Source organism: Neodiprion lecontei, chromosome 2 (assembly GCF_021901455.1).
Source record: "Neodiprion lecontei isolate iyNeoLeco1 chromosome 2, iyNeoLeco1.1, whole genome shotgun sequence".
Taxonomy (NCBI): Eukaryota; Metazoa; Arthropoda; class Insecta; order Hymenoptera; family Diprionidae; genus Neodiprion; species Neodiprion lecontei.
In genome coordinates, this window is record NC_060261.1 from 9,230,068 (window position 1) to 9,247,246 (window position 17,179).

General features: G+C 39.1%; 1 protein-coding gene across 6 annotated transcripts in view; it reads left to right on the forward strand.

Annotated features, from left to right (window-relative positions):
• The window catches only part of LOC107219345 (homeobox protein araucan), a 70,814-nt gene that overhangs the window by 36,299 nt on the left and 17,336 nt on the right, over positions 1-17,179 (forward strand). For 5 of the 6 annotated variants that reach the window (XM_046732640.1, XM_046732639.1, XM_046732641.1 and 2 more), the window contains exons 2-3: positions 3,841-4,242; positions 16,149-16,282. In XM_046732640.1, coding sequence (XP_046588596.1) covers positions 3,841-4,242; positions 16,149-16,282 — 536 coding nt within the window. Of the gene's footprint in view, positions 1-1,104; positions 1,259-3,840; positions 4,243-16,148; positions 16,283-17,179 lie in introns of all 6 variants that reach the window. The other variant, XM_046732644.1, reaches the window with a different exon arrangement.

The window sequence follows — 17,179 nt, forward strand, 5'->3', positions numbered from 1 at the left end:
ATCTTCCGCCAATTTTCACGATTTTCAATTCTTTTCCCCTTGAGGTAAAATTTTGCTACACTTTTCGAATTCTAAAAAATGTTTAAATTGTGCCATCGTTTGCCTCGTTAAAAAAAAAAATAGTTAAGAAAGAACGATATCGTTTTAACCATTTATAACAATGATAGTCGTGATTAAACGTGAGGATACACGTGTTTGTGCGCCAATGTATAGTTAAGTGGTAAAAAAAAAAAAAAAAATTCACCATTCCAGGGATAATAAATCATCGAAAAAATACTGATAAGCCGTCGACGGGGTAGTTTATTTTCTCGCAACTATACGAAAAATGTAAGATCTTTGTAAGAATAAGAACAGAAGCTTACGGACTATAAACGAACCTAGAAGTGAATCGAGAACATGCAAGAGATAAAGAAAGAGTGTAAAAAAAGACCTGCATTCTTTAAAGAAAGATAGAAATTGTCGTGACCAACACAATTTGGAAATCTCTTGCAATACATTAACGCAAAACAATGAATCGAAGTTCTGTAAAAAATGAGATGCTTGCACTTTGCGATGAGACAAAAACTCTGAAAAAAATCAATCATAACCAAGTTGATGAGTTAATTCGTTTTAAATAATAAAAATGCCAAAAAGTTGAGAGTAAATTGTTTAAACAAAAATTTGTTCAACAAATCTGTAGTGAAATTTATTTTATGTTGAATAAAATGAATTCACTGATTCTTCTGAATACCTAGATGCCAGTTTCGAGAATTATTTCAATTTTGAAATATGGATCAAAAGTCCTGAATGTTTTTACGATAGATTTTCGTGAATGGTTATACATTACACTCGAGAAGTTTTAGAGGCACGGAACGAATAGTTTCATAAATGGAGCGTTAGGAAATTTATGAAAAAGAAATTATTCAAGATCGGGAAAAAATTCCAAAAAACATTGTCAGGTATTCAGAAAAGTCATTGAATTCATTTTACATGAGATAAAACAAATTTTACCAGAGATTGGTTGAGCAAAGATTTTGTTTAGACATTTTCTCAACAACATTTTGGCATTATTATTATTGAAAACGAATCATCCCATCAACTAGCTCACATTTGATTTTTTTCCAGATATTCACGTCATCGCCAAGTGTTCGATATTCTCACCGAGAGTAACTTTTGGTTGGGAATACACGTCGAATGAGACCTTAAATACCTATCCAAGGAGACAATCAGTCCCATGGGAGAAACGTCATTAGCCTTTGGTCGTTGATCCTACTTCACGGTACGAGGAGATTCATTTTTCTTACAATCCGAAAACGACGTTACGGTAACAGATAAGTCCTCGTTGCTTGTCGCTCATGCCTCGTAGGTATAATAATTACTGAGACGTCGAAGTACCGGTTTTTGCCATTCTACTAATTAACAACTGCCGTTAAACTACCGTCTCACCTACAACTGTGAGGCAGGTTCCGAGCCCCGCTGATATGGTACAATTAAGTGTTATCTATTCGGACGAGGCACAGGTTGTGCAGGGCGTAGGGTGTAGGGCAGGCAAATCAGTACCACCGAGTACCTTCTCTCCTAGGATTGCAGGAGCGTACGTCTTCATTGTCGAGTGCCGGTTTTACAGACAGATACTCGCAAGACCGATTACAGCCACTTATTCGTATTTAACGAGCCACTTTTTGCCATTTCACATATCTAGTTGGACACGTAAGGTTATGCGCATCGTACGCGACATTCTCCTGCAATTATTCTACACGTGGTTGTTGCCGCGATTCGAGGTTCGACATTTTCGCAAAAATCATTATTGGAACTCACGGTGAAGCTCGTTTTGCATCATTAACATATCGGAGCAATTCGGCGCTGGTCGTGAAAAAATCATTACATTTTTATCACCGTTCCTTATTCGAATAAATTTGAGTATCGGTTAAGATCGAAGATTGCCGATATCTCGTTATAACGTTCGTTTGGTATCGGGGATAATTAAATTGATAGAAGAGAAATAAAATGAACCAGTATTATACGCTTGCGAAATGGCTAATCAGCCGAGAATTTGTGCAGGTCTGATAATTTTCATGAATATTCATTCTTGTATGACATTAAATACGGTCAACGTCGGGCAATCAACTTTGACGTACGGCGACGATCTATTTTTTCATTCGAATTTCAACGCGACGACCTGTTTCTGCCACGTGCGAAACGCATCGTAGGTAGCGAAATTTTTTGTCGTGGAACTTTCGCGAGACGAATTATCATCTTCCTTGTGAATTTTACCACGGTATAAATTTTTTCCTCCAAACGTGTGCTGATCTATATTCAGATTATACTTGAAATGGAAATGCGAAAAATATCAAACGATTTTTAAAATTACTGCAAGTAATTTATGATCGCGATAAGTAACCGACAGGTTTCACCTTTGGCAAGTTAAACTGACTCTCTTTTTTCACTAATTAGGTTTAAAAAAATTGTAGTGACTGTTTTCATTTGATTGTTTGTTCTTTGAAATTTTTTTATATGCACGTTATATATATATATACCCACGTAGGAACATAATACAAAACTATCCGAGCCGGTCCGTTTGTGTTTTTATTCCGACAACAATATGGCACCGTCCCAGAAAAAGCCGTTATTTCAGACCTTCGGTAGATTAAAATCCGCACGAAACTAGAAAAGTTGAAATATATGCTCGGGTGATCAAAGATATTTGACTGATCAAAGCTTGTCGCGGAGAATTTAATACGATTTTTTTAAGGCCGTGTTATGTAATTGCTGCCTTGGTCCGACGTGCAGACTTGAAGTTAACGATGCCCGAAGATTTTGTTAACAAGCGGTGCTTCGTCGTGTATTGCTATGAAATTTTCGTTACAGCTTGATCCAAGTTGACCCTTACGCTGTACAACGGGGTCAAAATGAACACACAGCATCTTTACCGTGAATTCCGGAGGAAAAACATCTGTAATAATCTGATGTGGTCCAAGATAAATAATAAAACATCTTCCTGTTTTAAATATCTGTGTCTTGAGAGTTATTCAGTTAATTTTCAGGTAATAATTGAAAATTCATTGAGCTGCGATTTTTTTAGTAGAATGATCCATTTACCGCTATTTCCTTGTTTCATGAATATTTTTTTTTTCTTATACTGAATTTCGATTTGCTAAAAATAACTAATTTGCCTTGAAATGTCGTACTGATAGAGTTTCTCAGAATTTCTTCAAGTTATTCGAATCGATGTGTTCGTTTCTACGGAATGATTTTTATCGTGTTAATTGATACACGATGTAATTAATGTCTATAAACGAAAAAAAAAATACGTATTAAAAAAAAAATCGAATAAATTCATCACTATAATTCAACGTTTTTTACATTTTTCGGAAAAATGTCATTTCTAAATTATCGCGACAGGAATAAAATTTGAATTCATAATTGCCGGTCCACTATATGAAAAACTTAATTATCTAAATTGTTCTCCAACTACAAAACGTAACATCGAGAGAAATTTTTGGATCGTGGTTACTTTGCACGTATCTCGAATATTCCATCGCTTACAACCATGCTTGACTAAAAAAATCCAGAACTGTATACGAAATGACAATGAATGTTTTTAACTTTATCGTAAACATTCAATACACGTTACTATTAATTTTTACTCTATGGTAACTCGTTCTATAGGTTATAGTAAAATATTTTCTTCACCCAATACGAACGGAGAAATGTATAATTCAACCAAAGAAGTCTAATTTTGCCAACTTGGCAATGTGCAGTATCAACGATATACTAATAACGACAATACTCTTCCACCAACTGCAAAAAATGAAACTTTACCTCACCATATTTATCATAAAATATCGATTTACGTTTCAGCTTCTGGTTAGCGGTGGCCAACCAACCACGGCGACGTCGCCAGCGATGTCATCAGGCGGGGCCCTGAGTCCCGGGGCCCTATCACCGTCATCGACGGCAACGACGACGACGGGCGCCGGGCCCGGAACCACCGGTGGAGCGACTACGCCGGTCGGTGGATCGACGGGGACCAGCACAGGATGTTGCGAAAACGGACGACCGATGATGACGGACCCCGTGACCGGGCAAACGGTCTGCTCCTGTCAATACGACAGCGCGGCCCGGCTGGCCCTGGGGGCCTATCCAAGGCTGGCCCCGACGGCGACGTCGTACTCCTCCTACCCGACGCCCACGCCCTCCACCACCGACCAGGGGCCTTATCCCAGCATCGGGATGGACAGCTCGGCCTTCTATTCGCCCCTGGTAAGTCCGAATTGTTAACGATTCGACACGAGGATTTTAGATGTCGATACACTGGGAAAAATTTCATTTGTTACGGTAACTAGAAAAATTCAGTAAAACGGGTATCGTTAAAAAAACTCTTTGAACATTGTTGGAATTACGAGAAACCGTAATTTTCATTTTCTACCTAGAACTATATTTATCGATTGTGGTAAAAATGAGAACAGTTAAGGACTGAGCGGTAATCGGAACTATAAATTTCTCTCAGTGTACCTTTTACCATTTATGCCCGATATTTGATATGGCCACACTGAGAGAAAAAAGTCGTTGATTCAACTAAATGTGCGCTCGTGGTCGGTGAAATGAATATTTCTTTGTCTCGAAACTTCGGTTTATCGAAATGTTTAGTTGATTTAAATAGTCCAGCTGCACATTTTCTTAGACCGACAGATATTGAATTGACACAAATAAATATTCATTTCACCGCCAGTGATCGCATATTTGGTTGATTCAACAACTGTTTTCTCTCAGTACAGTTGCGATTTGTAGAAAGATTTTATCGAGTGAAATGTGACTTTTCTTGGAGTGAAAACTGATTTACCCTCGCGGAGAAGAGTGAGATTTGACCCGAGAAAATTTTGGAAAGCTTTCTAATTCTCTACATAGTTTTGCAAAATTTCTGTAGTAAAATCTCAGTCCTGTCAAAGTAGCTCGGCTTTCATTCCAAAAAATTTTAGAAAATAAACGAGGCTGCTTATTTCAGTCATATTTCATCAACTGGTTCAGATATCTTGCGGAAATTGAAATTAGGCATCTGATCCAATTATCCATAAGAAATCCTGAAATATGTATCCTACATTATTATTTGACTGGGATTCAATTGATCCTCCAATAAATCGGTACACCCAGAAAAAAAAATATCTATACGCATAACACGAATTTATCAGAATATATTTTCTTGATCGTAATGACTATTTATTAGTACGAACTGAGTTCAATCGAGTCGAATAAAATTTTCTTGCGTATGCCAAGTGAATAATTTAACAGGTGCGTAGGTATATAAATAAAATCTTTTTGCAAAGAACCTGCACTGGCCGATAGAGTTAAGCGAGACGATGAGAAGCGTGTAAAAAAGTTGACATAGAAAATGGCAGCATTCGTAGCGACTTAGTCAAGTATAGAAATTAATACCATCATTCGATTAATCCTGATGGAATTTTACTCAAAAAGCGAGTTTCCGTCGATCTGCTCTTCGGTAGATTGAAATACGAGGCAACAGCTTCGTAATGTAAGATAAACGCACTAGTTGCGACTCGACGCGTCTGCGCCTAGTTAAAAGCAATATTACGTCAAGTTACTAGCATTTAATACTCCGTGATTCTCGCAAAAAATATATCTTAATGTACGTCATACGGATAAAGTGAATTGAAAATAAAATTTAAGAAAGAATTAATAAATCTTCACCGTCTGCAGATTGTCCTCGTGCCGAGGACGTGTTACGCTACTTCGATACTTTATTATTTCATTTTTATTTCCGTTTGTAATCGCTCAATTATTGCGCTCGAAAATATTTATCGCCTTGCGTCTTATAGGCGTGTCGACAAGCGGTTGGCTAATAATATGGCTACTTTGTTTATGTCTTATTTTTTTCGTACTTACAATTTTATTATTATCTTTTTACTATTCGGCCATTTACAACTCTGCTCGTATAAATTTGACACAGTGACATTTCAATGTCGTCATATTTTTACTCGATGAGAATTTTTTTTTTTTAATTTGTGTGTCGCGACTGCTTCTTTGTTACAATGCCTCTTTGCAATGCCGTTAATTGCTCAAAAACAAACAAAAAAAAAAAAAAAAACCCGTTAACCAAACTAGCAGAAAATAATATCATTACGAAATAGCTCTTTTCACGCGTTGGTTAAATCGTCAAAATTTTTTTCATCCTTGTGCAAAAGTATCGCGCAAAGCAAATTAATCGTAATATTTCGTACGCTGAGTGAAATATAGTAATCGGATAAATCGTATTTTTTGAGGTAACTTTTCCCAAGCTGATTGTTTCTCTTGATTTTTTTATTTTTATTTTTTGTTTGTTTTACCACCGGCACGCACGCCCAAAATTTAAATGGCTGAAACAATTCTGAATTTACAATGTCATCCCGTGCGTATAAATGTGTTCTCTGTACAAGACGGTATGCGTTATTATATTGAGCAATGCCAAAGAAACGAGGCGGGCAAAGGGAACCTTATGCCTTTGCGACAGATGCCAGAATTCCGATTCTCCGCGGGACGCAAGAGAGCCGGGCCAATTAAATTTGAATTTATCAACATAATTACACTAATTGGCTGCCTTTAGTCTGAGCTGTCAATTAATTCATCTTCCGACAAGCCTCACCTTTTTCTCTATTTATCGTCTCTCCTCTCAACACCTCTACTCTTAACCGATCTCCGCGTTCGTGGCGGTAAAGGAACTAAAAATCAACCGAATTCCGGCTATTCTCAATCAAATTAACACTCTCGCATTTCCTCAGCCGCGAGTAATCGATTTATTTCATGAATTTCATCCTGCATCTCGGTAGCTCCCTGAATTTTTATTTCCCTTGATTTATTTTCTCTCATCTTTGTTTCTGACATTTTGACCTCTCATCCTCTCACGCAAGTGTATAATTTGACGTAGATCGACTAATCGAAATAAAATCAAGACACATCGATCGTTGATGAATATACGATTTATACGATGGTTTGCTCGAACCGTTAAAGGCAGAAAAATAAAACTGTCGCCGTCGAGCAGGCGAAGGGATTTCTAACCTAAGGCAATCCGAACGCTCGACGCGGTCCCGATTTCGAAAATTAAATCAGCAGCCATCTGTTGGCGTGAGAATTGTTTGTCGATATAGAGCTGATAAAAATCTCTCCCAAGGGGGAATCCTGGGTGTGTATAGTAGCTGCTGTTCATGGAACAGAGGAAATAATAGAGATGGAGGGAAGCGGAAAACCCGTCGCATTGAAACGGCAATAGAGTTATTTCGAGGCTAGCCAGCCGTTGTTGCTACCTTTCTAGCCTGCTTGAAACGGGTGTAATTATTACATCCGATATCTTGATCCTAAATACACAATAATACAAACGTTGCGTATTACGCCTTGTTTGCGTGAACTGCGCGGTGTATATTTCTCTGTAATTCTTGACGTCCAATTAAAATGTAAATCTTTACTCTTTATTTGTACAATGAGAAGGAGAAAAAAAAAAAAGAAAAGGAATACATTTTATACGATGTGGTAAATATTTTATACAACGCGAGTATATTTTACTCGTTCCCTCGCGCATGTTTTCCGTACCCGATGTAACCGTTTCTGTGACGGTAGAGCGAATCTACGAATGCGCATGCGCGGAGGAGTTAAGAGCGGCCTTTTCTACACAGCGCGCATGCGCTGTCGCGAACAAATTTGACACTACGCGTACCTAACCTAAATTTCGTGATTCGTGAAAAAACGTGTGCAACAAAGAGGCGACGGTCTTTTCGCCGCGCGTATTTGCAATATTCGTTATCGGCTCACCTATTACGCAGATTACAAACTTACGCTAGGTCCCAGAAAAAAAAAGTTTACCTCTTTGTCACACAATATACTATTTTAACGAAATTCTGCTCCGAAATCATTCCCAATAACGTGTGTCAATTGACAAGCACGGTGATCGCGACTCGAGATTCTGTGCAGAGGCTCTTGATTAGTTCGTGAGATTATTCTGCCGGTATTAATTTAACAGAATTTCTTTTATGGTAATGGATTCCCTCTCCGTTCCTCATTCCCCCGGGTTTTCTCGACACGCGGAATCCCGCGGGGGCTGAGAAAAAGGCGTCGGTTCGTCCGGCGAACGGCGTCGCGTCGCTTCGCGTCGCTGCGGTATCGATTCCGCGTATGTATTATACCTAGGTGTATATATAGGGTATACGTATGTTATAAGCGAAACCACGGGACCCTTTTTCTCTCTCTCAGCTCGGCGTTCCATAGAAAACCCGAGGCACGATATTACATATACCGGGACAATCTCTTGAAACTATACATATAACGCGCATGCGCCAAATAATTTAATCTCATTGGTCGGTGAAATCGCGCCGCGGTGATGTTTTCATCTGCTGAGCAAGGCGCCAACGTACACTAAATGAAACAAAAGCTGTAATTCTCTCGCGCGTAAAGCCGTGGATTGAGGTTATGCTGCTGTTTATTTTTACGTAGCGTGAATTGTCTAAGAAGAATAGTATCGTTCAGCAATACCGTGGTTGATTTCGGAAGATATTCAACCGACGCAATAAAGAATTTAACGGAAAAGCAAATATCAAATGATACAGAAATTGGGTGTTATTTATTGAAAGAAGAAATCTAATATTCAACGTGAAATGTCATTAACAAGTCGGAATCTGGACAAACAGAGGTAGGTAAGTAAAAACAATGTTTATTGTGAACAGATTCTTTGTTTACATAAAATTAAAAATAAATGAATGGTTGAGACCCAGTAGAAGGTATTTCCAGAGTAGATTCGTTACGGTGCAGTGCTCCAGAAGTCAGTAATCAGTGCCGATGAACATGAAACAAATAAAAGAGATGAGTAACAAGGAATAAAGAAATTATTCATCTTAAACACGAAGCTTAGGAGGACAAAGAGTAGCAATTAACAGAAAACGTACCCGACGCAATACTCACAAAAAACCTCGCCGACATCATTGATTAGTTGACAAAGTTTTTGCAGCTCCATTGTACAACAATCAATGTTCCGTTAACAAAGAGGGTTCACCAGAATCCAAGAATAAAAAGAGAAAAAGAACAACAGTTAATATTACAGTGTAAATCATGCTATTAATGAAAAATTAGGAAACAAACAATAACTTACAAGACAATCGTCCGATAACACTGGAAGACCAATCTCCACTCTTCTGATCACCCCTCGTCTGGCCATTGGTGGCCTTTCAAAAAGTGCTGCCGTTTCTTTTGCCTTCAAAAATACCGAAAGATCCTGTTTGATAATAATAGCTTCTAATATTTTCAGGTACGAAATAATTCATTGTCAAAGCGGGACTAAATTTGTCAGGCACGGAAGCATGTAAGTAAATTTCCAATTACGTGATCTTTGACAATGACAATATTTTAACATGGATTCAATGATAAAATTGGTTTTTTTTTCAGCAGGCTCGAAGTTTAAACTTTAATTAACACGAGGAAAATTATGCCTTACCTGATGGTCAAAACGTTTAGGTGGCAAGGATCCTGGTTTCTCGAGCGGTGCAATCATTAGAACCATCGAACCTGGTTGTTTCGTCAGACATCAGGTGCCAGAGTGAATTTTATCAGGCCATCGCCACCTTCTTAACATCACTTGAGGCAAAATTGAAGAGCGGGATATACTACAGATCATAATGGCTGACTATCCCATCATTTTACTTTGATCGAGCCAATAGCGACAAGTTTGTTACTTAACCGTTGCTGCCAATTCATTCTACCGAGGAATCATTCTGTGCACCATTGTAATTCAAGCATTATTATTGACCAGCATTGTTTTTCAAACTTTATACCATTTGATTTGGTATCTTATTTTGAAGCTTACTTTTACTCTCTTTGGCATTGAATTCAGATAAATAGTTTTTCAAGTCCTCAATTAGATTGTAGGGTTGAATTTTGCTAGGCAAACTGAATCAATCTAAATCTAGAACTGTTAAATAAGTTCAGTTAAAAATGTCTTTAAATTTAATCTTAGTTGACGGTGTCATCTGGCTAGCTAGTTGCACGATCAATTGAAACCAAATTCAATTTTACACTCTTTGTCGGGTCCTACGCTAAGACTGAAAGCTTGTGAATCTCCATGTACCGCAATTATTTCTGCATTTCATGTTAGCATTATCTGGAGCAAAAAAAATCCCATTTTGAGATTGAAAATGGAATCTGAAACACAGAGTTATTCAATAGCACGAATTGAAGACCAAGAATTTTATAATGGTTTCTGCAACAAAGGGACTCTTTCCAAATATCCTTGTTAGAAGGTGATGTTCGGAGGACTATAAACAAGATATTGTATCGGATTACATTATTTGGAAAAAAATCTTCATAAACTTCGTTAAAAATTAGATATTCATTTATTTTGATGGAACAAGGGACACAATCTTTACATTACTTTAAAATTGACATTACTCTAAAACATGATTGTCCTTGAAGCTAATTGTAACATTAAGGCGCATTTTGAGAAACTTGATTTTCAACTTGTGTCACAGGATGTGATTTACGTTCCTGAGTTCTACGCTTTCGATTAGATTTTCTTTGTTGCGAACCGCACTTACATGAAATACAGAAATCATTTTAATAAATCTAATATTACTTGAATTTTCAATTTGAGTATTAGGTTCCCTTCATTTATTTGATCGAACATCATTGAAAATTTGCGAAATAAATTCTGATAATCATTCGGAAATTTTAAATAGTAGTAGCAATAATTTGTTAATCGGAAAAAATACATTGACTATCGACTATTCGTAAATTTTGTTGAACTATTTTCAAGAAAAAAAAGATTCACAGTTCCGTTACAGATAGTGAGATATTTAAATTTCTTGAACGCTCGGTTTAATGTCTCATTTTCGAAAGTGATAAAATTCAATATTACCGCCTGAAATCACAAAAGAGTGAGAAAGTTGCTTAGTTGCTTGAAAGTGGCGATGATCTTTGTACGTCTGACAAATTGAATTGGCAGATAACAGTGAATATCAGAGATGTAATTATTTTAGTCGTATCACCTGTTGATAGATAAAAATTCCACTGTTATTTCTAATGTACGAAATAATAAAAATGATTAAATAAAGTGTTCGCACCTACCTGCTGCGTTTCTTCCAAGCACCCAACATTTAAACAGATTTCTCATTTTAGTCGAATAAAGCCAATTTTCAAAGAGCATTATCATCAACTTTCCGAGTCATTACCTCGACTGTTTGAGATTCTAACCTCAAAAATTCGTATGAACTACAACACCGCCAGAAACAGAGTTTGACAGCTGAAACTCGGAGTGGCCAACCTGCCCGAGCAGCCGATAAAACTCGCGCATGCGCATTATATGTATAGTTTCAAGAGATTGTCCCGGTATGTATGTAGGGATGACGGGAGTCTCGAAGGATATACATTTATTTCTCTGCCGCGGAACCGCCGCCCCCTATATAAGATTTGTTTAATGTTTTTTCGCTCCGACGTTACGGCCGTTGCTTTTGCCTCACTCCATGTAACGTTATATACACCGAGAAGAAACTAACCATGCGACAAATCCCGGTGTTTTAGCTAGCTCCGCTTTACTATACAATTCTAGTAGTGTGCGGAAACGAGCAAAAAACTTACCAGCGATCGATCGAGATCTGTCGGAGATTTGCGCGATTCGCGTTCGTAACACATTTATCGCTGTATTGCGACTTGAACTGCTCATTCAAAACGTTTGTAATTAAAGTACATATTCGTCGTTGACGAGAAAATAAGGAAAAAACTTGATTGAGCCATCGATGATAAAGCTGGCAGGATTAACTTTTGCCCATCCCATCACCCTGTTTTTTTTTTTTTTTTTTTTTTTCAAACTCGGTTTCAAATTACAAAGAGAAAATTAGATTCGTTTATTTGTGCATTTTCATATCGTTAAATATTCAAAATTGTTAATTTTTTCACTGGATTATTCGTAATCACGTACGTACAAGATATTTTCAACGAATCTTATTCTCCTCGGTTCGTATGCTTGGTAAAAAAAAAAAAAAAACAAAAGAAAAGAAGTTGAGTAACAAGTAAAAAGAATTAACGGTGTTTGAAGACATAAAAAAAATTGTACAACTGCTTACTCGAAGGAATAAACCAATGAAAACAAGCCAATACATCATTCTGGATGTAATACAATACTGTATGATTAGTGTGATCTATTTTCAGTGTGCATGACTGGTAAAGTCGGGCGTACTATCGTATTGTACTAGCTTGCGTGCGCTTATTTTATTGCCATTGTTTTTGTTCCGATATACAAGCGGTCGCGAGTTATTACTCCGTGATAATAATTACCCACCTTGTTATTCATTCGACGTTGTTGTACAAATTCAAATTAACACTGACCATTCGTGTAATTTACGTCGTCGATTAGATGTACTTTCGAGTCGGGATATTAAGTCGGTGTCAATTTCAGGGACCGTAAGACAAGGTTCCATTCCATTCGCCTGTCACAGAGAAGATTAAGTACCTACTCTGCGGTCAAGTTTTCAGGTCGGATTTTAGTTTTGCAAATACATGAATGGAACCGGCAAGTAAATCGATCGAATAACCGGTAATCGTGTTTGGAACAACCACTGGCTTAACCCTTGTTTGACACACTTCTGTAGAACCGCGTACTTGACATACTGGGGTCATTTTACCCGAGCGACAAAAATCGTTATGCAAAGTAAACTGTTAAATATTTTTCACTTGAAATTTTTTTTTTTTTGCATGTTCTTAAATGGCTACTTTTTGAAACAAATTATCAAAACGCCAGATGGCACCACAGAGCCGATTTTTTTATAATTTGGTACTTCAAATTCACGAAGAAATGGTGCGGGGTCGTTTGTACCTCAGGGATTGAAGCAAGGGTTAAAGACACCGCAAATAATCTTGGTAAAGATACGAGATGTGTACCGAGATTCCACGCGGCGTTAGCGATTTCTTAATCTCGGTTCGTTACGCCACGGCAGGAACGAGTTGAAAGTTTGACAATGCAGATAATGCCCGACGTGGGAAGATCCGTGGCCGGATGCTTTCGGTGCGTGGCATACCTTGCAACCTACGCTGCTTTACAGGCTAGATACTCGAGGGGTAATGGCAAGTTTCGATGACGAGCGTTATAGGTTAGTAAGAATCGGATTAGCATTAGCATTGAATAAAACGAACTCCAGGGAGCGAGAACAAGCGCAATAAGAGTGCGCGATACGGCCTCGGTGGTCCCAGGGTTTAAAGAATAAAATAATGCCGGTCGGTCTGACTGGAAGGGCCTGGCGACATCTACGGACTCGGTTGCGAACACACCGAGTACGGAACAACTCCGAGCCCACGAGGACTACGGCTTCACGAGGTGGTAATTCGATTACCTCGACTTTGCCTTTCGATCTTGTCTACTTCTCGACACCTCTGCGCAATAAGGTGCACCGATACACCAACCTACTCGCCCTTCGCACTGCTTCGGTACGCTGAGAAATCGACCCTTTTAAAGATTGAAAAACGGACAGCGGAGAACGAGAATCGCATAAATTCTTCAAAATATGTACGACCGTTGATTATGGCTCCAACATTTGTCGACGTGGCGAGAATGGGAACGGTTTTTAGGGCGCTATTCGTACTTCGTTGAGATGGTTGTGCACATCCACAAGGTGAACCTGAAAAATTTTTTCCACGGTCTTGAACTCGTTCTGGCACCGTTCGAGTTTCACCCGTTGCAAGTTGTACTTTGTCAGAGAATCGAAGGGCTGCATTTTTGGTGAGAAGTCACGGTAGCGAAACGGTGAAAGAGAGACCGCAATGCGTTTCAACGTCTCATTCGAACCACGCACGCTGATCAACGAGTTAACGCGCCGAGGCCTGATCGGTTATTGTTTTCAATATCTATCCAACTACCAAGCAGCAGCTCTGTCGGACCTCCTGGACCTCGGTGACCACCCGCAGCTACCCGTTAAAACCACCTGCCCGCATCTCTCGGTCCTTGGTCCAGGACCCTTGTCCTTTGGCGAGAAGAAGAATGGGAAAACGGACGTGCGGATATTTAGAATCGAACATGTTCCCTCTGGGTCACAGTGTCACAGATTCACCGATGTCAAGACTACACCGATCGATTAACACCGTCGAAGACGTCCTCAACTTTGACCCACATATGTCCCTGACCTGTCCTCGTGGTCAAGGTGAGACTCTTTCGATGGATAATTCCAACGTCGTATTGCAAAACTCTGAAGCTAAGGTCAAGAATCATTCCTCGGAGGCTCTTCCTTGGAATATAGAGTAATAATAATGGATGGTCACTCTCAATGGGAAAATGGGGAACGGATGAAAAGAATCAGAGGCCAATAAGGTTTGAGGTGCAAGTCAAGCAGCGTCGCGACGCGTCGGATGCCGTCGGTAATAGCGCGGTGTAATGCGATGCCTGTTGGCGTCAGAAATGTGACCTAAGCTGGCCCATTTTCTAATAATAACCCATTGTGTCGCCATTAGGAGTCTCTAATGCCTAGCTAATGCCCAAATCTAACTCTAGGAGTTTCGAAGCGGAGGAGTGACCTGACCGCCCGGGTCCCAAGGATTACGCACCAGGCTTTTCCAGTGACACGGTGTGCTGGTATTTCTGAAATTCGATTCTATTATGAGGTTCTAATCGCCGGGTCACGCTGCGGCAGGTTCTCGTCTTCTTTCGTTTTTCCCCACTTTGTTTTTGGTACTAAAGGCGGAACGGATTCGTCCGGGGTGGTAGATTACGAAGGTACCTACTGGTATACACTGATAGAAAATTTTATTTCCGGTTACCGCTCAGTCCTAAACTATATTCATTTTTTACCACAATCGAAAAATATAGTTCTGGATACAAAATGAAAGTTAGTTTTCTAGCTGTTACCGGAAAGTCTGGTATCCGTTACTATTCTTTCTCATTACGATCACTCTTACTATATTTTCTTGCAACTGTTGCGAAAATGTAATGCTTGTGCAAGAATAAATTGACGTTAAAGCCTTGTTTAACTAAAAAACTAGAGTAAACCGAAGACACTGATTTTGCGTTGCAACAACCAAAAAAGGATCGACGATAGCGCAAAATGGTTAGGCGTACCTCGTTTTTCGTCATTCCAACGATATTGAAACAGTTTTTTGGACGATACTTGTTTTACTGAATTTCACTAGTTACCGTGACAAATAAAATTTTTCTCAGCTTACCTACCGGTATCCTACCCGCGGGATGCGAGACGCGAGCGAGCTTGCAGCCAGCAATCAGAGACCCCGCAGCACCTCTCCTTTATTCAAAAGTCTCCTCGGTCCTCGTATAGCTATAAATCCCAACGATTTACCGCCGCACGTTTCCTTATATATTATACACACCAGGCTAATCGCGCGAACGAACCTTAAGCCTCCGACTCTTCCTTACGATATTGCCAATCGCTCGAGATAACCTAACCGTGTCTTACACGGCTCGAACGTTTTGCTACGGGAGCGATCGAATCAATCTCAGGACAAATCGAATCGCTCAACTTCTTTTTCGCTCCTCGTTATATATCGCCCTTCCATCCTATCATCCACCTCTTTCACGTTCAGACGCTCCATCTGTCCCCGATAAGTATTGTTCACACGGCAGTATTCCCGACGAAGACGACGCGTCTCATCCGCATCGTTTCAAAGCCCCGTGAACTATTGACGCCCGTTAAAATTAATTTGTATTTCGAGTATAGGTCTCGTCGCTTCGTCGCGTACGAGTCGGTTGAGTAAGTAATGGACACTTTGAGTTGCTCATAAATTATTACGAACAAATTTCTGACGTCATTTGTCTGCTCACTTTTTTGTTTTTTTTTCTTTGCCCCTCGAAATACCACCACCGCGGAGTATCCGTATACGGTACTTAAAAACCCATTTATCTTATCTTATCTTATCGTCATTCTCCTTTCGACGAACTTCTTTTCGACTTAAGCGTAGTGTAACGTGTGGTAATAATGAGGTAACGATTGCGACCGACCATCGCCGAAATCTGTAGCATAAATTTCTCTGTGAAAAAAAAAGAAAAAAAAAGAAAAATAAAAGTAGAAATAAATAACAATTCAATTCCTTGCAACGTGAATCCTGTCATCTCCTTCGGACTCTTGCTGTAATATAGTGCACGGGCACTATAACCAATGGCGGCGGTCCAGCGGTCTAATGAAAATGAATATTTGAATGTGTTTCAGGGTAACCCCTACGGGCTGAAGGACGCGACGGGGATGGGAATGACGCCGGACATGGGCACCGCCTGGGGCACCGCCGCTCTCCAACCCGCAGCCACAGGCTACTATCCCTACGATCCAACCCTGGCTGCTTACGGGTAAGTCTTGCATTACGCATATTTATTCACCTTAATTAATATTCATGCACGCCAAGGCGTACCCTGCCGCCTCTGTCCCTCTTGTTGAGTGGCGGGCATTCGGCCCAAAGAGAAGTACGAAGGGAGAGTTTTTTTTTTTTTTTTTTAGAATTTTCTTCCGAATTGTTCTTTGCACGCTTCGCTTGGTAGCGAAGAGAAATCCACAAATTTTTTTTTAATTTTTGGCGCATGATACAGTCAAGTCGAAAACACTAGTTTTTGTCATTCGTCAAAACATAGTTTTTGAAACGATCCATTGATGCCGCTTTAACTCTTTGAGTCGTACATTATTCTGCCAAGTCTACGAATCTGAATCGGAAAGTAAAAATTTTAAATGAATGATCCACTGTAGTGGACGAAAATTTCAAATTTGATCGAATACGGTCCAAAAACTCTATTCAGGGGTTGTTGGGCTTGCTGATTCGATTACCTGTTCTGAGTTTTCAAAATCTGATTTCAAATTCGTTATCAGCAGCCTCGAAAATACCTGGACAGAGTGTTTTCTTCGGTTTCGATCGAATTTGAAAGTTTCGTCTGTCATATTGGATCCGCCATCTTGAATTTTTTAAATCCGACTTCAGGTTCCTAATCAGCGACCCCAAAAACTTTTAGTGTATAGGAGTAACCTTCTCGGAAATGAATTTTTCTTTCAATTTTCATGATTTTACTCAATCAATTTGTTTCTAACAATAATAATTTTCATTATCTCGCAACAGTTACTCTCGTATATTAATAATCTATTTATATATTATCAGAAATAGCAAAAAGTCGTTGAAAACTTCTTTAAATATACAATATATGTAATTATGTATATAAAATAGGTGGTAAGAATAATTACCACTGTGACTCAAAAGGTTA